Here is a 25,569-nt window from a genome sequence, read left to right as displayed (position 1 = left end):
ATGTTAAGCCATTGTATGAGAAAAAATGTTTACATTTAAAACTTCCACAGTAACTGCACTGTTGTATTTACATGTTCTTTGAGATTATCCAGGAGATTACAAGGACTGTTGTTTAAAAAGTCTGTGCCAGCCGCTCTGTGTGCACAACTGGAACATTACAAAGGCATCAAATACTCATTTGTGATGAGATCATCCTAACTAAGAAAACATATTGATGTACATCTTGGATATAGACAGTTACACTGAGGCATGAGCCACAGGAGGAAGAATGCACCCCCAAGGAAAGAAGGGAGCAGACAGCATCACAGTCATGGCAGGGTCCCACTGGAAGTAACAAGTATGAGCCCCTTCATTGGCGCTACAGCAGGTTCCCACTAAATCTCTAACTGTACCACTCACAGCTTATTTAACAGAACAGTGTGGAGGACCTAACAAGAAAAAGCAAATCAGAAGTGGAAAAGTAACATCAGAAGACTTTGGACCTGGATAACTGACTGTTACCCACTTCAGGCCATGAACCCTAGGATTAATTCCATTAAGGAAGCAGGAGCTGTACTACACTGCTCTCAAATTTCTGCCAAAAAATTGTCCTAGAGACGTAGTGTTACAGGACCATGTCAGGATCAGACACCCAATGACTGGTTTTGAATGGGATTAAAGGGCAGAAGATGTAGTGACTTTGTGCAGAAAGTAAATATCGACCCTTTCCAGGTTGTAGGGCTTGTAGGCCAGGAAGCAGCCAAACGAATCCTTGGAGAAACATTCCAGCAAGGGACTCTACCAGGGAGCACTTGGGCACCAGCATATAGGCTGGCACTGAGGAGCACTACAGAAAAATCATATCCTTTCTACTGGAACAGAGTATTGGTCCTTTCAAAAATTTAAGGAGAGCAAGTGGAACAAGGAAGACAACACAGGTATCAGAACCGAATTCACTTAATTAGTTCACTCAACTAGAGCAAAAAATGTTTACTGCTCTAATTAAAATTAATCCAGGCCATCAAGCCAAAAAAAAAAAAAACAAACATTGATTCATTGCTCAGGAATACTCCCCAATAAATCCTGATTTCCTTTCAGCACTTTTGTCAAATCACAGACAGATATACGAGTGCTTGACCTACAAAACCATCTTAGGTGCATTATGATTTCACTGGAGAAAGAGGGAAGCTGCATTCTAGGACTTCTCAAGGCAGGGGGGCTTCTTTCTTAGCAACAACCTTTACTTGAAATGTCTTGGACAATTTCCTTTGCTGAAAACTTTTGCTTGTGCGATGCTGAAGCAACTAGAAGAATTAGCCAATTAGGTTTTCTCCATTTCCTTAACACCACCATCAAGCAGCTCAATATTCAGTACTGTTTCATTAGAATTCTTTTCTCCTGAATGCCATCAATAAAATTGAAGTTCAGTTTGGTATGCACAAGAGCTGACCTACAGGCTTCTTGCTGCAAATGGACTTTTGAGATCCAGTAAATGTAACAGACCAAGAATTAAGTAACTTTAGTTTTTAAAATTCTTTCATTCAAAACCACTCAGAGTCTTACACATTGCTTTACTTTTTGCATGAGATTGCTTAGAACAACCACCCTAGCTTTGCTAATTTAAAAAAGAGAATTGGGATTTCAAGGGAATTAACAAGCAACAGAATAGGGCCTTTTCCAGGGTTGCTTTTATTTTTCTGCTACAGGCATGAAACATCCCTTATTCTAAGCATTTCAGTTACATGATCCCCCCCCCCCCATGTTATAAAACCTATTACTAAAGTCAGCTGGCTTTGTAAGAAGAGATACTGGAGAAGCATTTGCCTGGGTGTGACAGTTTAAACAATTGCAATCCTTTAAAAAGCCTCGAGTCCTTGCTATGATGCATATTTTAGCCCTCTTACTTCCCTCCGTGATGATATCAGAGAGCTCAAACATTAGCGTTCAGTATGGCCATGAGGCTCTACTTCAGCAAGAAAAACAACTACTCTTGGCCTAGTTCCAAAAAGCAACTGAGACAAGTAATATCCAAGGTAACCTCTGAACAGTTTTCTTGCCAGTTTTCTCAAACACCTACTACTTTCTCAGCCTAAAGGCGAAAATATCCCATAGAACAATTAATTACTGCTTTGAATTCATTAGTGTTATAAGAGGAAGTTTTGCCAGATTGATCTAACATTTCAAAGCAACACGCAGAAAACCAACAACTTTCAAAATTACATAGTTTAACAAATTATCTTCAAAGGTGAAGTCTGCCCTAATGCAAGAAACTGAAGCCACATATTAAGCTTCTAACATGTTGCTCAAAATATGCATGAGATGTAATGTAGTCCTATCTGCTAAGTTTTCTTCTAATGATGCAAGAAAAGAGAACATTTCACCTGAAAATCCTTTTGCCTACAGCTAAAGTGAGAGTGTTCCATACTTCCACCCCTTTGCTTGGAGTATGACTGATTCTACTTCCTGTAGAATATAAACTTTATTTTTTTCTTTTAAATAAGGGTTGGCATGGCAGGAGAAGAAAGAGAAAAGAGAAGCAGCTCCATCAGTTCAGGCACTCCTCAGGACATCCTAACTAATTTATGACTTGCCAAAACTTCAACCAGCTTGCTTCTTATCTGAGATCACAAAAAAACTTCTGCATTTCAGCATCCAGGAGTCTAAACACAAACAAGGCAGGCAGAAAGGATGACAGACCTTTAAATAAAACCTCTGCCATTTTCATGCCTCCAAAAAAAGGGCAGGGGGGAGGTTTTGAAGAATTAATGAGATAACAGCAGCTAGCACTGATGTGATCCAAGTACTTTAAAGCTATTACTTGAGCCCTTCAAATAGTCCTGCATGGAAGATGACAGGGCAGAACACATCTGTTTTACATATTAAGAGACCAAGATTGAGAGATGAAATAACTCGTGATGAGATCACAGAGAAAGTCACTAATCCAGACACAAGCCTTTCATCTTCCAGTCAAAAGCTGAGGCTCATAGGTTAGGCCTATGCATTTAATATACTAAGTATAAATTAATTATGTAAATATAAAAAAATATAATTAATATACTTATGGCCATCAGGCCACCTTCATCTCCACAAGAAGAATTGATCCAGCCTCTGGGCTCTTCTCCAGGAGTTTTGGTCATGGCCAAGGACAGGCCACAGCTGGAAAGAATTGATTTGTCAGCCCCTAACTCACTCCACCCTCTCCCAAAGGTCCTTCAGACACAGGCACTTGTATTTAGTCACACATAGGGTGAACACATACACACCGAGTCTCACAGGGCAGTTGTGAGTTGGCTGTGTGAAAAGTGTGTCAGTCAGCAGCCTGGAGAAGACTCCACCATGGAACTCAGACACAGCAGAGCACTTCCATACTATCGCTGAGGCCTGAAGAACAGCCATGACATTGTGATGCTCAGTGCCCATTTACTCCCACTGAGGCACACAATCTTGTGGAGAAAAAAAAAGATCTCAGCTTGACTTAGTGGCTCAAATCAAAACAGCTTGAGGAGAATCTCTAATAGAGCAGATGTTTTATTGCTCCATTTAAATGGAAATTAATAAAGGAAAGTTTTATTTATTCCAAAATGAACTGCATCAAGCATCCTTTCCAGACATAAAGCAAATTTGGTGATCTAGAAAGAGAAGAAAAAGAGGACGAGAAGTAAAGATAACGACAAAAATCAACTCTTCACCCACTCATGGCTCCAAGTGTTAGTAAATTAATTAAAAATTTTAAACCAAAATAACAACCACCCAAAACACCAAACCTGTTCCAGAGGCAAGCAGAATTTTGCTAAAGAGATAAAACAGCAACAAACCTTACAAATGTTCCCATCACCTAACTCCAAATTCCTTTGTTACTTCTTCTATGCACTGCTTCCAATAGTGAGAGTAATGACATTCCTTGTTTAATTCTTCCCATCCCGGACAGGTAATATCCTTTTTTTATTAATTGCCTGTTAGTAAGCCTCACAGTGTAGCAGCTGCCCAATAAGGGAACAATAGATCCATCCTATAAAGTACACTTAAAAATACGAAGAAAAGCTCACTGTGCTTGGAGCAGCTACGCTTCACTGGAGTTATTTAAAACCTTTGCTTTTGTCACCTCGGGTCAAAACTTATCCTTCCTGAAATACTACTGACTTAAAACAAGTTTACACCAAAGAGGAATCCAATTCAGTGCCTTCAGGTAACAAAACATGGCACAAAGCCTTCGTGCTAAATATATATTTTTAACTCCAAATTCATCTCTTCTGTGACTTACAGCTCGAGGGAGTTCAGTTCCTTTTCTTATCATTAGCTACAGTGGATGAAATTATTTCTCTTTGAAAAGGAATATATCTGAACCCTCTATTTTCTCTACACTATGCCATAACCAGTAGTAGAACAACAGTATTGATTCATGCAAATATATGTCAGTGCAAAAAGCTTGCAAAAGACTTGCAGAAACTCAATACATTCTTCATGTAAAAGTAACAACTGCTTTTCTAAAAGCAGATGCTCCATTTCTTGTTGTGACATCCTAGGATCACATGCAGGAATGCTGGGTTTGGGGTCCTAGAGCCCTTGGAGCCTCGTTCTTCCTGTTACAGATAAAACTGATGCTTGCACATGCCCTCCTTAGTCCAAAGGACAGCATTTATATGACCTTGAAGCAAAATAAACAAACATGCACGGTTCAGCCCATCAACACCTGAGGTCATTCTGATGGGAGGAGAGTAATTCCTAAAATCATAACAACGCAAATACTTGTTAGTTAGAAGACAGTTATTTTCTGGTATGTTCCAGAGTACCCACTTCTTTACTCTGTAGACCCTTGAGTCAGAAAATTTTTGTACCTCTCCTTGACATCAGAGTCTGACAAAAATATTGTCTCTAGTTAACCAAGTACGCCCTTTTCATTTTTTTATTAACGAGATCAAGGGTTTGTCTTATTTTTAAGATAAATGACAAATGGAGAAGCTAAGAAAGAGTTAAGAAGGGCCTACAGTACAGAAAGGGTATTAAAAGATCTAAAAGCAAAATCTCAATTCCCTTTGGAAAACAAAAGGATTATTTTTAGAACAGTATTTATACAACAATTATGTGATGCTTAGGACTTGTTAAAGACAAGTTTCTCCTTAAAAAACTTCAACAGATTTCCTTAGAAAGACAAGGATTAATGCCATTCACCAGCCTATGCCATAACATTTTCTGCAGAACTACTTTTCATCAGTTGAGTACTTCCCTCCAGAGACACTATTGTGTCTCAATCTATACTGACATATAAATTTGCCTGCATCTATACATACAAGTACATGGACTTGACATTTCTTAGGATTCCTCTGGCATCATCCAGAGTCAGTTTTAGTCAAAGAACCAGACTTTCATGTTTACCCATCAACACTCTCGTTCAGCAAAGCACTTAGATACACGCTCGGCTGTTTTGCTGAATTAGCACCCACAACCCAACATCCTACTGCTCCGTGCGGGCACAAAACTCTGCTGAAATCCAACTGTTTTTTTCGCGTCAGAGCCTTGCTGATACAGGAAAAATGCAGTCTGCTAAGTTTAAGCCATTCTAAGTCTGTGATACAATTACCTCTTCTAAAATACATAACCTTTCTCTGTATTGCGATGCTCCGAAGTTCTTCAGAATTTTTGTGTGGCTTTGGAAGATAAAAATACTATTTATGCATAAACCACAAAGAAACAGCACAGGATCTGACTCAATTGAGCTGCTCGAGAGACAGGCAGAAAACCAGATTAAAAACCCAAATTTACACAGGAACAGATCACTAAACTGCAGTGCTGAAGAAACATTAACTCAGAGGACCTAGATTTAGTCTAACTTCCCAGTTCTGACCAGTCTTTGTATTTAAATTGCTCACTTGAACACATCATTTACTGCTTGTATTACTTCTTTTTTTGTGTAAAATTTAGATAAACTATCAATAGTTTTTATGTCTATTTTGGCTTCTCAAAGCTATCTCACCAGCTCACTGACATGAAGTTAGGAATTCATCATTTGGCTCCCTATCAGATAAACAGCTGACATGAAGATGCTTCAAATCACCATCATGGTGCTCAAAGGATTAAAAAAAAAAAAAAAGGAAAAATGAGAACATTTTTCACCATTGAAGGCTCATCAGTGGTTCCTAATTAGTATTTCTCAGCACTGAGAGCATGACAGGCTCTCACAAAAAGAGCATGGCAGCAGTACAGGTATGAGACAAGCAAGCCACAGCACGTGAACCAGCCTTCTGCTCCTCTAACTCTTCTCTCAGCTTACAAGTCATGCTCAGGGTACTGGTTAATATCATCCTCTAAAAGACTGCCTAACCAGACCATAAAGGGATAGCGCTGGGTGGCTTTTCAAAGAACGTAAAAATTGGCTGATTACAGAATCACAGAACCACTTAGGTTGGAAAAGACCATTAAGATCACCAAGCCCAACCGTTACCCCAGGACTGTCAAGCCCACCACTAAACCATGTCACTAAGGACAAACTCGTCTTCCCCCCATGGCTGTCCCTCATGATGTCCAGTCACAGCCACCCTTCATCTGCCCCTTCATAGTGGCCCACAGTATACATCTGCCAGCCCAATCCCTCATGGCCACCCCTCACAGCCCATGGCCACCCCCCACAGCCAATGGCTGCCCCTGCTCTCCCCTCAGGATCTCTCCTCACAACCACCCCAGAACTCCCTTCATGATCTTCCCTCATGGCCACCCCCCTCCTGTCTCCTCATGATCTGCCCTCACAACTGCCCCAGCACCTGCCTTGTGGCAGTCCCTGCTTTCCCTTCACCATCTTCCCTCACCCTACATGGCTGCCCTGCTCTCCCCTCATGATAAGCATGAATTCCTGCATCCTGTATGGAATAACCCTATGGAGATACATAGGGTTGGGACTGACAAAAGACCTGAGAGTTATGGGGAAGCAAAGTGGGAAACACAAGTCAGCTGCATGCCCCTGTGGTACAGAAGAATGACTGCACATGGGTATATTAGCAAGTGTAACCAGCAGGCTTATTAATTTATTATTTCCCTCTATCTAGCATTTCTGACATTTCTAGAGTATTGTGCCCAGTCTCAAGAAAGGCTAGACTGAGCCCGAGAGATTCATCTGATCAGCTTCACCGCATCACTTAATGATTATGAGAAAGAACTGAAGATAAAGGGAGATGGAGAGTGAAATCTCTATCCGCTCACAAGTTGCAAACAGTCTGTGCTTTACTTCAGCCCTAATAATTCCAGGGCCAACCTCTGTCCCTTGGTTCTCATCCTTTAACCACAATTTAAACAAACAAACCCCCCCCCCCGCACCTCTGGAAACAAATGTACTGAGGAAAAAAAAAAAAAAGCTTACCATTTAATTACATTGGGAAAATACCTAGCAAACACTGTTTAAAACAAAGCAATGTGTGTGAGTGACTCCCAGCATATGTATTTTTAGGCTGTGTTCTTTACCTACCAGTGGAAGGACTTTCTATTATACTTTGAAAGATCATACACTGTTTCTGCAAACACCATGTTTATGGTCAGGGGAAGCTCCTCTTCAAAGCAAACCAAAAATGATGTCATGACAAGGACTGTTTCTTCCTCTTGTGATGCTTATTAACATGGCACCCACCACCACCATATCTGGGGGGGGGGGGGGGGGTACAGATCCAAAAGATACACCAGATACAGGCAAAGAGCCTTACTGAAAATGAAGCACACATGCTCTGAACCACACAAGATTACTTACAAGAACAAGTATGCAGAAAGAAAGAAAAAAAGCTAGGATAACAATAGAGAGCCAGGGAATAAAGAGCTGTTGAAAGAAAACCATAGAGACAGACCGAAAATAAGCAGATAAACCAGAATGGGCATTCTTACAGTAAATGGGTAAATTCTTCAATATATCACAGAATCCTAAGGGTCGGAAGGGACCTCAAAAGATCATCTAGTCCAACCCTCCTGCAAGAGGAGGGTAACCTAGAGTACATCACACAGGAACTTGTCCAGGCGGGCCTTGAATATCTCCAACATAGGAGACTCCACACCCCCCCTGGGCAACCTGCTCCAGTGATCTGTCACTCTCACAGTAAAGAAATCCAATATAAGATATCCAACTCTTACAATCTCTCCATCAGCCTGACCACAACCACAAAACTCCACAAAGAGATAAAAAAATAATTAGAGCAATTTCCACCTTTAAAAGCTCATCAGGTGCTTCCTAATTAGTTATTTCTCAGAACCTTTCATAAGAACCCTTACAGCCCCTACAGGACAGCTTCACAGAGAGGTGTCTACAAGGAAGGCACAGGAAACACTAAGTATGAGGGAAGGAGAATACAGCTACATGGGTGAATTGAGGTTGGTATCAACACCACAGCTGCGCTGCTTTGTCGGCAGCAGGAATGATCTGCACTGCTGGAGGATCTACTCCAGGAAGCTTGAATGAGACCCTGGGCCAGGGCAAGTCCACAGGCTTCATCACCTTTCTATCTTCCTCCCAGCCCAACAGTAAAGCAGGAAAGAAAAACAGAAAAAACAAGTTTAAAACACATTCCCATTCCTTCATGGAAGGACCTATCTTGTTGATGGCTTAGCCCTCAGGGTCTAGGGCAAGTATGTGTCTCAGCTGCCCTCCAATCAGACAGACATCATGCACCCAAATGCACAAATTTGCCAGCAAGTAAAATAAATACATTTCAGACTTTGATTTAAGCCACATTAGGATAGAATATTTTTGCTCCTAAGACTACAAATCCAGACTTGCTTATGAGGTTATTCAAGGCTATAGCGTGTGCAGTTCTAAGTGTTTATGTGGAGTTCCTATTGCAGGTTGCCAGACCTTAGTCTAAGCCCACTTCAAAAACATAATTCCTTCAGACAGGCAGGTAGCTTGCCAGCAGTTCTCTTCTCCATCCTGCCTTGAACTTTCCATGGGGAAGAAAAGGCTCACAGTAATCGAGGTTTTCTTTGCAGTCTTTTTCTGTACAATTAAAGATGTATAAATAGGAGCTTACAAGAAAGCCATGTACAAGCTCAAAGTAAATCAGATTCAGATAAGCATTTAGCTACATACATCTGAGCAGTAAGAGAGGGTAGAGGAATAGACAAACATTCTTTGAATACTTATGCAGACCATTTTCAATGTGAAGTTAGCAAGGTGTATTCTTCAAGCTATCAGCATGAAAAACATGCAATTTTGTAGCTTGCGTTTGAATATGCATCTCTGTGCATCATGCCATCCAACACCTGGCGCTTTTCTGAGATAGACTTCACACATTAGTACCTTAAAATGCAAGAATGGAAAGAAAATAAAACATTAACACAGATTCTGTCCAGAAGATCGCCTATGTCTAAAATGATAACAATGCTGAAGGTACTGGAATGCCAGCAACAAAACCTAGACCAATAGCAGCAGTGGCAAACAAGAAAAAGGCGTGCTCTTCTCCAGCAGCCTCACTGCTTCAGAAACCAACAGTAAGCTAGAAAAACCTCAATATATAAAACTGAACACCCTCGGGAGGTGGCATGCTGCCCCCTGCCTCCCCCAGGCTTTACCACAGGCACACAGGGATTTCATTTATACTTCTTAGTCTTATTTATACTCCTCGGTTTTATTTATACTGGCTTGGTAATGGTTCAAGCCTGAACAAGCAGGGGTTCTGTACACCAGCAACTAAGAGCTGAGCTTGCGGTCCCCTGGCCATCACGCTGACAATAGCTCATGGGCATCTGCCACACAACTAGAACATGCTGCTTGCTCCCATCTCTATTTCACCTATAGACACAAACTCCCTGCCTTTAAAGTATAATTGTTTAAGTTAACAGGACTACTAACAGAAAAACACTGCAAAAGCTCTATCTAAACAACCTTCAGAGAACAGTCCTTCCTTGGTTGTAACTATATCTGCCAGAGATCACTCCCTGACACACACACTTCAGAATACATCAGTTCTTTATTGCTCTTATCTCACTGTACTTACTATACTCTAAAGCACATTAAGTAGGTGTTCTCATTAAGAATTTATTGCAAAAATAAAAAGCATGAAAGAAAAACCAAAACCCACAGGACCACAGAGTGCTTCCTCACCTCCTCTTAAACTGTGACCCTTTCCACTCCCTTCTGCTATCTACTTCACATGAAGATAGTGGGAAGAATGAGTCGCCACAAGAGAAGTAACTTTGAAACTAGCCCTGCTCTGAGCACGGGGCTGGATTAGACTCCCAGAGGTCCCTTCTAGCCAAAATTGTTCTACTATTCTCCTTATGAATAAGCATCTGATCAAATCCAAGTCCATCGTGCTTTTTTTAAGAGTTTGCTTCAAGAATAGCTGCCAGAGGAAACACAGAATTAGGGAGTAAAACCAAAAAACCACAACAAACTTCAGGACAGACATGCTAACAACCAATAGTAGTACTGTGCTTGATAACACTTTTAAATTAGTGGGTTAGTTAAAGCTGGCATTAAGAGGTAAGCTGACTTCTTGGGCAAGCAATCTCTTCAGCAGCAAAAGGGAATTGTGGTTGTGATCAATTAAAACAGTTTTTATTTTCTTCACTGGCACCTTCTTTCAAAGCCGATTTTTCTGCATCTCTAAATTCAGATTCATTCCCAGCAATCGCTCTTCTCAGCCAAGACCAGCATTCACATCCTCAGCTCAAGCCGCAGACGCACTCAGACACACCCTGTATTGCTGCAAGTTCATCTGGAATGAAGCTATTGCAAAACCTTAGCATCATGTACTATTAAACAATCGAAGTTACTAATGTTGGATGGATGCCCTCAGGAGGTCAAGCCCAGAGAAAGTCCCACAAGGCTTGAGGGCTTGAAACAACATAATTTTCCATGCTGATGATGAAAAGAAGCCAAACTGTAGCACATTTAATTGCTCAGCCCTGTCTCTTCCGAAGCTGGTCATCTTTTCCACAGTGAGGACATCTCAGATTTAAGCAAACCATCTGTCCACTGCCCACTTCTCCCACTATCTCATTTTGACTAACTGTATATCCACTTGGCCTCCTCTCCAATGACCCACGCTGTATGCTGGACACATAAGAAGAGGCTTCCCTTTGCAACCACAGGAAGAACTTTAACAAACAAACATAGCGAGAAGAATCACTTCAGCACTTGAAGAAACTACAGTATAGGTACTTGAACTGTACAGATCTCTCTGTTCCAAGTTACTGTAACACAGTTTTTACTTTGATGAACTAAAATAAGGGGGATTCATTCTAGATTACAGCCCTCAAAGGCAGCACTGAACTGAAAAGGGGTATACCCTTTCAGCCCAGCTCGGGAGAGAGACCCCAGCTAAGCTTCACCAGCACAACCCTGCATCCAAGGAAGTAAAAACAGCCTCTTGGCAGAGCTAATAGCTCCACAGCATCACATACTGGCAGAGCTACCCTGCTTTCACTCCCAAAGGCTTCCACAGCAAGCTTTATAATATATGTGCACCACACACTTCTGTTACTTTCTTTTTAGAATAAATAACTGCAAAAATAATTTACATTACAACTGCAGTTCTTTAATGATTTTAAAGGGGAAAACAGGTGCACGAAAACACTCACACAGGAACAGCACTGCTCCTCACATCACTGTGCCAGCAGTTATGATCACAATAGTTTTATATAAAACCCAGCTGACCTACATTTTTCTAGCATGAAAAAGTATTTCTGATCAATAATTCTGAATATATACAATAAGTTCCAATGAATGCATGATTTACATAATGTCACCTACCTGCAGCTGCAAAGCACAAAATCATCAAAGCAAACACTGAAGTCGCACAACTTGAAGACATTTTTGCAAGCGCTGTATCTTCTCAAATCAACTCCCTTTGTAGCTCTTCATGTAGATTTACTTCCTTTGAAATTTGTGGTGTGTTTTGAAATCAAATCTTCCAGACTTCTAATTGCCTACAGAAAGAAGTAAAAAAAAAATAATCTGAATACAAATATCACTTACAGAAGCATTACCAGGTATTTAAAATTATCACTCTTGTAATAAGAGAAACAGAATTCTTTCTAAAAGGACTTTATTACCAGATAGCCTAGGTACTGACAGCTCAGTACTCTTCCCTCTCCCGAACTTCTGTGCAGCTGCTGCTCTTTCATATTACACATTGTCCAAGTTGTGATCTTCTTGGAAGTGAAATCCCAGAGTTCTTTCTGTCAACTGAAGACTGCCAGTAGTACTCATAGCTTCAGACATGTTTATTTTAAGTATTCAGACTTTCTCTGGGACATATAAACATTTGTTTGCTTAATTATCTGCTGTTACCTTTATTACACCACAAAGCAATGTTTCACATGTGCTTTAGCTGGTTTACCAGTAACACGATAAATTTAACTCATTATTTCTCAGTATCACAAATTCTGAAAACTTTTCCAGGCCACTTGACAATAAATACAAACACAAAGCTGCTCAGAATCATTATGTCAAGAGATTTCGAGACACAATATACCAGGTCAGTAAAACAACTTAAATATGCTATACAAATAAATGGTGATACAGCTGATGCCCACAGGCGTTAAAAGCATAGGGAACTCTGACTGTAGAATGCACACTGCAGATTCTTGAGGGGAAACACTCACTAGATGTGCAATATCCTCCTCCACTTTTCTAATCTATTCTCAGTCATCTAGAGGTCTATAATGAGACTATAGACCAAGCAGGTAAGGAACCAGAATGTTGGTATTGTATTCAATCTAATACAAATCTTACCTACTTTACTTCAATACCAGTTTTCAGGAGCAGACAGTAGCAGATGGTGCCTCAGCAACCACTAACACTCACCACAGAGCAATGCAGGCAATTACTAATAACCATCACGGGGCTAAGTGAGAGCAGAACATTGAGTCAGGACCAACATTTGAACCGCAAAACATGAATACCATTCAAAAAGTTCTTGCTGACACTAAACTGGAATGAAGTGCAAAGACAAAAGGCTAGGCTCTGTTATGCAGCATGTGCTGTGCACAATCAAGTCTGCAAAAGGAAGACCTGCACCTAGACCAGCACTTCAAGACACCTGCTCATAGCACTGCTATGCCTACAAGGAGAACACTAGAAACTCCTTTGCAGAACCTCTCCATAGGTTAGTTGGCAGAGCCAGCACTGCCCTGTGCGGAGGGAGCTGCAGCCACCCACCAGGAAAGGTGTGTCAGTGCCCAAGCACTGAACTACGGCCTCCACCAGATACTTCCCTCAGCACCCTGCTCCAAGCACCTCTGACTGGTCTTGGCAGTGCCCAGGTCTTCTGTGTAGAAGAGCCCAGGAGTGGCTCTGCGGGATGCTGAAGCACCCAGACACCACACTGCCGCAGGACAGGAATAGAGCAAGGAAAGAGTTGAGTATCTATCACAACACAGGGTTTCTTGCAGGTCACTTTCAAGCTGAGCATCCTGTAAGAAGCACATTTACTTTTGTTCCCTGCTGGCTTTTGACACTGGATATTTTAGGTTAAAATTCTGTAACTGGTTCTCTCTCATGTGTACCTCCTCGTGGCCTGGCTTCCACTGACTTCAAAACATTGTCATACCACAACAGTGAATGAAGGAAACCCCTAGAGAAAAGCTAGTTCTGCTAACACTGCCTACTAATCTTTATCTTCTACCTGCTAGTGCTTAATCTGGGGAAAAGGAGTTGACTCTTCATTCTGAAGAGGTACACATCACTTTGCAGAGCGCAGAAAAGATCTGGGTATCTTGTTACCTGCTATTCATGGAGTTGTGTATGATTAACGTATGACTGGATACTGCAAACTTTTCCATCAAATTCAGACTGTGATTACCTGTGAAAAGATTTATCAAACGAACCTAAAACCTTGACCTCAAAAATTAACAACCTGTGAAACTATCCTTGGACATTTCAAGCAACCTTAGCCACAAAACCAACCTCAAACTGCATTTTTGTGCTCTGCCATGCACTGTCCTTTTCAAAACTGGCCCTGAATTTAGAAATAAGAGATTAATTCATCTAAGAGAAAAACATTTCAATAAATTAAACAAATACCTACTTATATATCATTCACATAAAACACCAATTCTGTATCATTTCACTTATTCCATCTTAAAACATAGCACTGTTACCAACGTTGAATGTTTCCTCACTTACAGGTTCACCAGCACAAACTATTCTTTGCTAGGATCAACACCACCACACAACCTGACCGAGGTAATAAGACACTGCAACAAACTTCTATCACCGAGAGCAAGACAAACAACACAGCCTCTTAAAGCAGCAAGAGCCCACCCCAAAAACCCAACCAAGCACGATTCACACAAAGATTTCTTCTACAACATTTTATAAAAGATGGATTTTGAAGAAAACAGTTCTGGAGAAGGATGAACATGCACACAAACACAATGCTAGAGAGAGCTCAAAACAGGAAAACTTCATAGAACAGCAGCTTCCTTGGGCAATTTATAAGGCTTGTAAAAATTACTCATCCTGAACATACTGGAAGCATTCAGCGAGTTCCTAGATATCTTGCATCTCTCCTCAGAGTGCAAAGTTATACAGCTAAACCCTCAAATCCATGAGGGATACCAAACTCTGTGGTAAATTAAGGTAAACAGGAATAATAAATTGTTGACAAGAGTGTTGGACAATCCTGCAATACAGAAGATTTTGACCCTGAAAATCCAAATTAAACAGGTTTCATGACAGAATGGCAAGCCATAAGGAATTCATGACTTCCACTGGCCAGTCAAGCACAGGAAGTTGAAAACTGGTGTTGTCAATGGTTACGTGGACCTTGTTTAGGCTAGAAAGAATTAGTCTCTGCAAGTCTCTTCCAGCCAGTGTGTATTTCATGTTGACAAATGAAGGAGGTTTTGGAAATAAGAATTCTATACACTACCTTGTCCCCTGAACACCAAAAGCAGCAGCATCATGCAGATGTGGCACATACGGACATGGCTTAGTGGTGGACTTGGCAGTACTGGGTTAACAGTTGGACTCTATCATCTTAAAGGTCTTTTCCAACCTAAACCATTCTATGATACTATAGTGAACATCATTTAGGAAGTCAACTCTAAGATGGAATCATTTTTTGCTATTTCTCTAGCTAAAAAGAAACCTACTCAGTGAGAGTATTCAGCTGATAACTCCATAGTTAAATGTTGCCATGAAGAAAAAATATCAAATAGGGCAAATCTTGAGGTTTCTAGCCAGTGTCACCTATAAAAGACCATCATAATGTCCTGCAAGGCGTCATTAATGAGCATTCTGAAACTTGAGTTCCTGATGTATAACCATTCCATCAACAACAAACAAAATATTAATCAGAAAAAGAGTAACTACAGCACAAATGCTCACTAATAAACTGAATAGCAAAAGACAAGCCATTACTTAGATCACCCTTCCACCAGCACAGACCTCATTCTTCGGTGAGGTTTTTTTAAGGCACACAGCTGTTCAGAAAAAGGGAGCACAGGGAAAGAACTGGAGATAAAGCAACGCTGACAAGAATCCCATTCTGTGCCGACCACCTATGTATGTTAAAAGGCCAGTTACCATTCAACTTCAATTTGAGAAAAATTATTTAGAAGGGAAAGAGAATATATACACATTGCCATCTCTATGTAAAACCGAGAGTCATTTGCTGCCTGCCACAAGCCACTGACCAGTAACATTTACAACACGTAAGTCAGAGCAGGCAGTATATGAAGGGAAAGCCCTAGGCTTCTACACTGCAAACCAGGAAAGTCCACACAACAGGGGGACATTTCCTTTGAAATAAAAGAAGAAATCTTTGTAAAGGGACCACAAACCTAAATTATTTATCCAAGCAGTAAACACAACTGCTAGTTCATTTGAGATTCAAAAGAAATTTCCAAGAGAATCATCTTTTCCTTTGGAGTATATCTGGGTGGCTATTTCTGTAACTGAGGTCACAAAAGAGCATATTAGAAATAGGATCAAAAAAAAATCCAATGAAGAAGAGCAGGAGAAGCTGACATGAGAGCTCAGGTTTTCCAAACACTTCATGCCAATGCTTTATACTACTAGAAGCTGCAAGAAAGGCTGGCAAAAGAGGGCATCTGCAGCCAGAGCCATTGGAGACTCTGCCTAAGAGGCACACACTCGGCTGGGGTCATTTTCACTGAAGGTTGCTGTCACAGAGGCCACTGGTCCTGAATAAAAGTGCACAAGAAGGCACAAAAGAGCCTGTTTTGTTGAGAAGTATCATTTTGCAGACGCAATCAGGAATGAGAGCTACTGGGAACATCAGGAAGAATCTTATCACTACTAGATTTTATTAGGTCTGAGAGAAGACTGGGGGAAACACATTGAAGTGCGTGAGGACAAGAGGAGGAAGTATGAGGTTTTAATGTGGTCTGAAGTAGGAGCCTCTAATGTCTATGAGAATTTTAATACATTAAAGGGGACAGGCCACTGCTCTAAATGTGAGTTTCTTGCAAATGAAAATGACGAAGTGTAAACCCTAGGATTAAGCTCTGCATTCAGAACATTTGAGCACCTTTCTACTCAGCCTATTCCTGTACTTCTAGCAAAATACCCATAACATATTACTCTTGGGATCAGTGATCTCCTTAACTTCAGTTTGTACCACTGGTCTTCTGCTGGTCAGTTTAATTTTGCCTACTTTTTCAAAGCTTCTCTGCCCAGCTTAACCTAGCAATATATGTGCCTGCAGGTGGCCATGACCACAGACCTGGTGGCGTTTCTGTTCCCTATTAAAAGGCTTCTATACCATAGGAATTTGCCACATTTATTGCTGAACTGCATTCTTATTGCTTTATTTTTCCTTTTTTATTTCTGTTCCCTTAAGCCTTTTCCCCAATAGTCACCATCTGTTTCTTTAATCACAAACTACCTTTCCCCATACAAGTTCTTCGCTTGCCTTAACTCTATCCTCCTCGATGTCTAACCTTTTCCTCTACTGCCTGAAGAATAACTTCCACTTCCTCTCCTCCTTATCAACATGGACTCTGGTAATTCCCTCCTCTTTCCACACATGGTGCCAGAAGTTGCACAGCTCTCTACAACAATGATAACAAACACTTCTCTACCAAAAATCCTCCTCTTATATGTCACAAATCCCACTGAAGTGAATGGGGATACTAGAGTGAAGCCAGCAGGATCTGTCCCTTTGTGTTGTTTTGCCATAGCAACGTGAACCCAGGTTTCTAGGCCATCCAAGGCAGCCTTTACAGCCAAAACTTTTTCACTTTTTGTTTGTTTGCTTTATGCATGGCAACCATTTCACTCAACTAGGTTTTCTCCCATTGCTCCATGTTGGTTCCCTATGCGAATGCATGGACACATGCATGCCATGCAGAAGATAAAAAGGCAATCATTTGTAATCAAGTAGACTCAGGATCAATAAAAGAAACCCCCTCCCCCCACAAATGGTTAACTACACCAGTAGCTCTTTCAAAACCTCTTCTATTCCTAGATTTGTTAAGTTTATTCATAATTCTACTCCTATTAAATATACATGTTAGCAGATTTCTTTATTAGATCAGATTTATCCTCTGTCAATTCTGCATGATTTGGACACATACAGGTCAGAAAGCTAACAGGGCTAGAAAACATTAATGTGGAACTGAAAATTTGTATCTATTTTTTTTTAATACCTACATCCAAGGTATATACATGAAGTCCCACAATTCAGAACTCAAAACAGTAACTTATTCATAAACCATTAAGGGGACAGATTCTGTTTTAGAATCAAAGTGATTTAATTTCAGGGAATACATGAATAGTAATAAAGAATAAAAGTCCTGACATATCAAAAGCCTAAGAAGAACTAACCCTGATGGCCTCCAGTTCACATGCTGCTGTGCTTGTAATGGGACATTTCAACAAGTCACAGTTAAAGGCTATGGGAACTGGACAAGTGCCAAGGGAAGATGTTTTATGCCATTTAGCAATTGTGCCCCTCTATTCCACGTGACTTTTGTTTTAACATTTTATTTATTTTCTTATTAATGTATTACAATGCAGCCTGTCAAATTACAGGAAGCCACAAAATATACACAGATAAGTCTATAAAAGATGTGAAACCATTCCGCCTTTTTAGTAACAGTTCACTGAGGTTGGTTTTGTTACCTGGTACGTATTTTGCCCACAGCTGGCATGAAGCTCTGGTCTGGATGACAGCAGCTACTATCAGTAAAATTTCATAACCAACTTTCCCTTCAGCTTCCCAACATATTTCTTTTTCATCACCTGACTTGAACTGCTGCGAGTTTAGATGAGAAAAATAAAGTCGTAACGCCAGACACTGTGAAGTTTCAGCTGAATAATCATTGCACAATACAGCACAAAAGTAAGAGACAGTCTACAGAAACAGGATAAAAATCATTCTGCTTAATGTTCCCAGGACTTCCTTTCCCCCAAACAGAGGGAGGTATGCAGCTAAATCTGCATAGGCTGAGGGACAAGGTTTTGCTTACCAAGCATAAACAAGAGAATAGCCTCTTACAGGATCAGGATGTAGGAGGCTTTCAATAGGTGGAAGGGAAGGAAGTGCACTTCGGGAGTCTTTTAGTGGAAGGAGTACACAAGAATCTTCCACAAGAAGGAGGCTGGAACAGATTCCTTTTTGACAACAGCAGAAATTCCTAGAGGTTAGCATATCTCTACAGAAGGAAGCACACAAGGTACTGAAGACAGAGTTTAGCAAGACCAACATCCTACATGTAACTTAAATACCAAATCAGATGTTTTCTACTTTAACACAGAGCACTTGGGAGCATCCTGTTTCACAGCATCTCTAAAGGGAGTGGGGAAAACAAGATGTCGGGATGCTGTACTGTTCCTGTACTATAATGGCTCAAGCAATCTGCAACCTAGTATCAGGTTCAGCCCCGAATTTTCTGTGCAACTCAGTCTATTCTTTCACAACCAAAAGAGTTGTAGCAGGACCTTGATGTGCCCACAGCAGCACCACCACACACACACACACACACACACACACACCCCGTAATGATCACCTAGGAAAACAACACTGCTTTAGGGAGTTCTGCTTTCATCTTCTTGTTAGAAGACGGATAAAAACCATCTCACTGCTCTTATATCAGGGAATACCGTGGTACAATTATACGCCATGTTCTGATGAATATTCAGGTAGCAGAAGGAGGAAAAAAGCAGACACTTCTAGAAAGGTACATACATAAAGACTGGGTTAAAGTTTTCATGAAAGCTCAAGAAATCTATGATTCTCATATCTACATTTAAATAAACCTCAGGTACCAAATGAACTCAACCAGTAATATCTCACCACAACTAACAGGAGCGAGGCTAATGTTTTTTAAATGGGACTTGCTGTTTCTGAAAAGCATACCCTGAAATAAAAACATTTCTAGTGCACAGGAATCTTCAGGCTGAAAACGATGATCATAAATTGCACAAAACAAATCTCTATAACCTTTCCTCCTCATAGTTAATTTTATTTGGCCTAATCGCTTCATTTTTTTATGGTTTCTAATTGGAAACATAATAGGTTTCCCGGCACTGGACTATCTTATTCTACACAAACACAGTAGCAGCCAACAACCTCACACAAATTTCATTTATCTTAAGTTTTACTTGGCTCGGTTTCTAATTGCACACCTAAACTAAACAGATGACAGCTCTAATGTACCTATCAAGACAGATAAAACTCTAGGGAAGGCATCTCCTTGTGGAGAAGGAGCCACAGCAGGAAGGAAAGTTACCAACATCTCAGCAAGGCTTCTTCCACTCAGGGTAAAAGAGTTCAGCAAATTGTTCTATCAGTGAGTGCTTGATGCTGTGGTTTTTTCAAGACTGAACTGCAAACCCTTAGCTCTGTATCTAGAAATAATCCAGCTGGAACCTTTCTACCAGAAAAAAAGTAAAATCAATCTCAGCTGGATTTAAAAATCTTTAAACAACCTTTAAACATTTAGAGAAGTGGTTCTGAAACCATGGCCTACAAATACCTGAAATTCTCTGGGTTAAATTGTGAGAAGCCCAAAAGGGGTAATAATGAAAAGCAAGACTATAGCATTAAGCATAAATTTGCTATATAAAGATGCAATCCCCTGGGAGGCGGAAGAAGGAGGAGAGGAGAAAGCTGGACAGCAAAGGTTGAACAGGATTGAAAACCAGCATTTCCCATTATAGGGGAACTGGATGAGGTGATACAAATCAGCCCTCCCCGCTGCCACTGACCACAAGATATTATAAGATGTAAAGTAACAGGTTAGTATTTTAGCTAGTAGGTACTTTAACCGCATGCATTACCAAACCACATTTTGGAAAAAAAAGAAGGTAATGAGTTTTGCTTTCTAGAATAAAGCACACTCAAGAAAGAAGGTAGATGAACAGATTATCTCTTTGGGTTGCCAAACAAGAAAATATACACATTTATCTAACGTTAGCTGCTAGCCACTACATTTTCAGATGCGTATATGGAAGATTGGAAACTTCTCCCACACAAATAGGGAAGGCCTTAAACTGCCTCACAGTTCAAAAAATGAGTCAAAAGGAGCTTCTTCACTTTGCGTAGGGGTAACCTACCCTCTCCCCATTTGTCAGACAGATAACCAGTGTAATTTAATTTATTGGGCGAGAAACATATTCAGGACAAGGTAAACTTTTACATAACAAATTATCACTTAAAGCACTGCGATGAGGATTTGTTTTGATCAAGACACACATCACTGTCATGTTCCACTCAGAGTGGAGATACTCCCCTGTAATTTTTACCATGCAGAATTTCCTGTCTTTCAGTATTTTATATCAAATGCACTTATAAAGACTGTAAAAAGCTTTGAATGCAAGCTTAGGGAGATGGAAGGCCACAATCAATTCCTGTGGTCATATAAATAATTTGTGCATCTCATATGGCAGAAGGAAATCACTACACCTCATCACTGGAGTGAACCACATCACCAGATCTACACGGATTCAGACACACTGGTCATTTAAACTCTGGAGGGAGGAACTAATCCCTCACATACCATAAGCTGTACATACTGGAGGAGTGACTTGGTCCATTAATGTAATAGGTTTAACAAAAGAAAAGGCCCACCTTTTCAAACATAGCGATAGCTTTTTTGTAAATCAGCAGAATTTTACTTTACTCAAATCATTGTCAAAAAAAAAGTATCACATTCTTGATGAAATACCATCATAGTTCTCAGTTACAGTTCAAGAATGGCTCTAGTCTAACAAACAACTTCTATAAATCTAAGACAAAAGAAAGAGGACATAGAAGTCTTCAATCCACCTCCAGCTTCTTGGCAAAGAAATACACGTATTCAGCAGATCTGTATTATGCAGTCAGCTCACTGGATAGTTTGGGATTTTTTTAATTGTCCCCAACTCACAATAAACCTACACCAATGTCCAACAGAAAATGGCTGTGCTTACAAAGGAAATCAAAGCATAAGTGCATTGGCATTCTTTATTCTTTTTCAGAATCACTAATTCTTATAGATAGCTTACAGATCACAGCCCCTATTGCCTTCTCTGCAGAAATACAACCTATACATGTTAGCTCTATAATTAACCTGTTTCAGACCCATGACCTCTAGATAAGCTATTCTTCTACAATCTAAATAGGTCTCTTGCAAGGTCACAACTAAACTTATATAAGAGGGGCCCCTCCAGTCAACTCCCAAAATCTTACAACATACTGCAACAGGAAGAAAAAAATAAATCTGAACTTGGCCAGCGACTGTATTAAAATTAGACAGATTACTAAAGTGCTACATGTAATGCAATTAAATTTGTTAAAATGAGCTATATCTGTCTGTTGTTAAAGTACTATACACAGAACAAATATGAAATACTTTCACATTTTCATCAATAAACTCATTTATTATAAATACAATAAAAGACCATATTTTGCCAAACATGATTATTTGTAAGGAGTACAACAATATTAACAGCTATAGTGCAATACAGAAACTGTTCTTTGCTGAACTTGACAAACCTTTTTAGATACTCAAGGTCATAAAGGTTGTTCTTAAAAAAAAATAATCTATTTTGCCAGAGTGGAAATAAAAAATGTGGAATATACACAAAGTAGCAGCTTTAAAGTCCCCCTTTCAGTGATTTCCAGAGACGTGTGAATCTTGTTTCCTTTTGGCTACCACAGAGTTAATTGTTGCTGTAAATAAATAGCACAAGAAATGCTGCTCTGTTGGATGACTGCCAGGACATAAAAATGTGAATCTACAGTTAAGGATAAAATAATTCCAATTGCACTGCTTCCTTGCTAGTATGTTTCTATGGCAAAACATGCTTATATTCATGAAGTGGCTAGAAACTAGCATACTGCTGTTGATCACCACAAATATTACTGCTGTCCAAGTAATGCCTATGTATAATACACAAGAATGCTGTGGAACTAGATCAAAAGTAATGTGATTGCAAAGATATTTGCAATCAGTGTTCCACGGAGGATTTTCTGAGATTTACAATTGCCCGTGACTTGGTAATTCATATCTTAACAGAATACTATTGGAGATATCAAACAAAACGGTTCTAAGACAACTTAGGCAAAGCTTCAGTGCTATTTTCCAATGACATTCACAAAGAAATCACACTTTGACTTTACACATTACGTACTTCAGCATCACCGAGAACTGTAAACGGGAGGAAGTTTTGTGATTCCACAAAAACAATGGAAGAGGGAGACTGTCAGTGGAACTTAGAATGCACCTTTTTGTACCTTCAGTAATTGGCAACATCACATAATGCTCTTGGAGAAGAATGCACAGCCACTGGGATACACATACACACGGTCACTAAAATAAAGGGAGGAAAATTCATATGCAGTCAATACCTCAGTATTCAGGCAGTGCCATTTCAGAACCAGAGAAGCTTGCATCTCTTCCTTTAAACCTACCCTGTGACTTTTCAGTTTAAATGTCTTTTGTCTCCACTTCTCCTGATACTAGGAGAATATAAAATTGTTATCGCTCACAAGTACCAAACCAGCTACCGCATGGTACATGCTCCCAGGCACATTTTCACCCCAGCATCAGTGAAAGACAGCTTAAGTCCAAGTATAAGCAGCAAGATAAATCACATTTCCTGCAGGGTGAGAGCCCATTCCCTGGCTCTTACTGGGGAATAGCTGACATGCTGCAAATTCCCATTCTTCACTTAGCATTCAGCAATCTGTTTGTATACGCGTACCTTAAGTATTTGCCATTTGGCTGTATCATACTCATGCTTCACAGACTAGAAAGCAGTAAGGATCAATGCAAGTCATCCAGGTGACCTTCTCAGGCACAAGACTTTGCATTTAGTATTCCTCACACACAAGATGTAGTCAATTTTAACACCAATACAAATTAAAAAGAAAACTTATTATTGATCTGTGCTGAGAGTGTCACTTGACCTTTACAAAAATAAGCTAGTAATGACTTCTTAAAACCTAAGAGAATATCTAAAAATACTCTCTCTTATGGAAACCCTAAATACTAGGAATAGTTTCTTGTGAGACTACAGCTTTTTTGCAACTCAACTTTAGCTTTCAAAAGTTCTATATGCAACCACAAACATGCTACAGCAACAGTTTTACTGTGGAAGTACTTTTGTCTAGCTCATTTTCAAAAACTTTACAGGATTGCTCAAAATATTTCTCCTTTTTTGGGTTTAATTAATTCACCTCCAATATCGTCAAAGAGATAAGTGAAGATAAACCTCTAGGTGAAGATAAACCTCTAATGATCTTTTCAAGTTTGGTTCTGGCTAACATGACAAAAATTCCATTCAGAACAGTGGGAGACATGCCTGCTAGCAAACTAGTATTAAACATTCAAAAATGATGTGTTTATTCCATAGTATGGTGTTTTTTTTCCAAGTAAATTGCTAATCATCTTCTAAGGAAATACTATCAAAAATATAGGCCCAACATTTTAACAAACTGCAATTGTGGTAGGAAGAGAGATGTTACAGATGGAGAGATCTGTGTTCCCCCTGCTGGCTTAGCAAGTTAACTTCAAAACACTATTCCTAGAGGTAGGCATCAAGATGCTGAGGTATTAAAAGATGTTCTGCATGCCAGAGAAGAAAAACTGAAGCTTATTGTTTAAAAGAAATCACACCCATAATAGATAGTACTGACATGCTTTGACTAGGTGATCCCATGGAGACCCAAAACATGCATCAGAACCAACAACCAAACAAGACCTCCCCAGAGAGAGAAAGCATGGTAGAAGAGAAAAATCTGAAGTGTCACTTTAAACTTAACAAGGTTGGACTATAGCAAACAATTGGGGGAAGCAAGATTCAGAGTAAAGGACTCTTCACCGAAGGAAGCCAAGAACCTGCTCCCCCTCCAACACCCGTCCCTCCCTTCCTCCCCCAGCCAGCTGGGAATGTGGAGCACTGGCTGCAGCTGTTGGTGTCAGCTCAGGTCTGCGTCCTAACAAGAGCAGTTCCTCAACTAGCACTCAAGCTCTGTAAGCTTCCATGGGTTCAACTGGAGCCATTCAAAGGGATAAGCATCTGCCATTAACATTTTGTTAATGCTCTACTTGGAAATACTTTTGACAGGGCACCTGTCTAAATTAAATTGGACAGGTGCTAGTTAAAAGCAATTTATGCTAATTAAAAGCAATTTATGTTGTGCCTGGCATTCACTGAAACAGACATGGACTTTAAGGGAAATAAAGTATTCCTAGCAAGAAGCAATGAACAAATACATTTTGTCTTTGTAAGAAATTGTATTTACACATGTAGTTTTAAGTCTTCCCCCTACAAGACTACAATAGCAACAGCACTCCGGGTCACCATGAGCCAAACATAACCCGTCCCACAATCACAGAGCAAGCAGCCCTCTCGTTATGGGTTTTCTCCCCAGGTGGAGGCCAATATCAGCCTGCTCGGCCTCATGCAAAAGTAGTAAATATATGCTTAGCTTGGTATAAATACAGACCCATTCAGGAAAATTTCCTTCTTAGAACAAAATCATGACACTTGTTCATCCAACTCTAATTCGTTATAAACCTATCAAGAGGTTTCTACTGAAACTGAACTGCACTGGTGATCAAACGTCTGAGAATAATAAACGATGGAAATAACTTACAACACCTACGTCTTAACAGAACTGAAATAAGTAGCTTTACATCTGGTTACGTTCACAACCAGGGGAAAAGGTGCAACCACACACACAGCTACACCTGAAGTCCTTTCTGTTCAAAGGGACAGGAAGTATCATCTCCCATACTGCTTGACTTGATGACAGTATCTCTGGAATTCCAAGTACATCCAAAACTGGGGGAAGTTGAAAAAGTTATTAACTTGTATCTAATGTCAATGGCATACTTCTGCTAGAGAGGCGCAACTCAGAAGGCTGCAGGCAACTGACCTCAGCACGTCCCTCACAAAGCCTGCTACGATAAACCCCACAGGCCAACAACTACTCCGTGAAAAAGTACTGAAGTGACACGTTACCGGTGTTTGTACTTTTCTCACACACACCGAATTTACACTCTGCTAGTACACTGCTAAGCTCCCAGCTGGGCTCGTTAAGGGTGCGATACCTCGACACGCACAGCGGTGTTCGCATCTGCAGAGGACTTACCTCGGTGCCAGCGAGTAACTCGCCCGGCACGTCCCATCCAGCCTGACAGAGCCCACGTTCGCTA

The 25,569-nt window shown here is 40.2% G+C and overlaps 1 protein-coding gene across 2 annotated transcripts in view; it reads right to left on the bottom strand.

Annotated features, from left to right (window-relative positions):
- Positions 1-24,172, bottom strand: part of TGFBR3 (transforming growth factor beta receptor 3) — a 116,995-nt gene extending 92,823 nt beyond the window's left edge. The window contains exons 1-2 of one of the 2 annotated variants that reach the window (XM_061465514.1): positions 24,045-24,172; positions 11,702-11,877 (exon numbers count right to left, since the gene is read on the bottom strand). In XM_061465514.1, coding sequence (XP_061321498.1) covers positions 11,702-11,762 — 61 coding nt within the window. In that variant the 5' untranslated portion in view covers positions 11,763-11,877; positions 24,045-24,172. Of the gene's footprint in view, positions 1-11,701; positions 11,878-24,044 lie in introns of those variants that run through there. The other variant, XM_061465515.1, reaches the window with a different exon arrangement.
- Between the last annotated feature and the right edge of the window lie 1,397 nt (positions 24,173-25,569).

The sequence above is a fragment of the Pezoporus flaviventris genome, unplaced genomic scaffold, assembly GCF_033815535.1.
Source record: "Pezoporus flaviventris isolate CSIRO_AGI_PZ_B2104156 unplaced genomic scaffold, CSIRO_AGI_Pfla_v1 ptg000040l, whole genome shotgun sequence".
Classification (NCBI taxonomy): domain Eukaryota; kingdom Metazoa; phylum Chordata; class Aves; order Psittaciformes; family Psittacidae; genus Pezoporus; species Pezoporus flaviventris.
The sequence above is the reverse complement of the archived record's forward strand: the minus strand, read 5'-3'. Positions and strand labels throughout refer to the sequence as shown.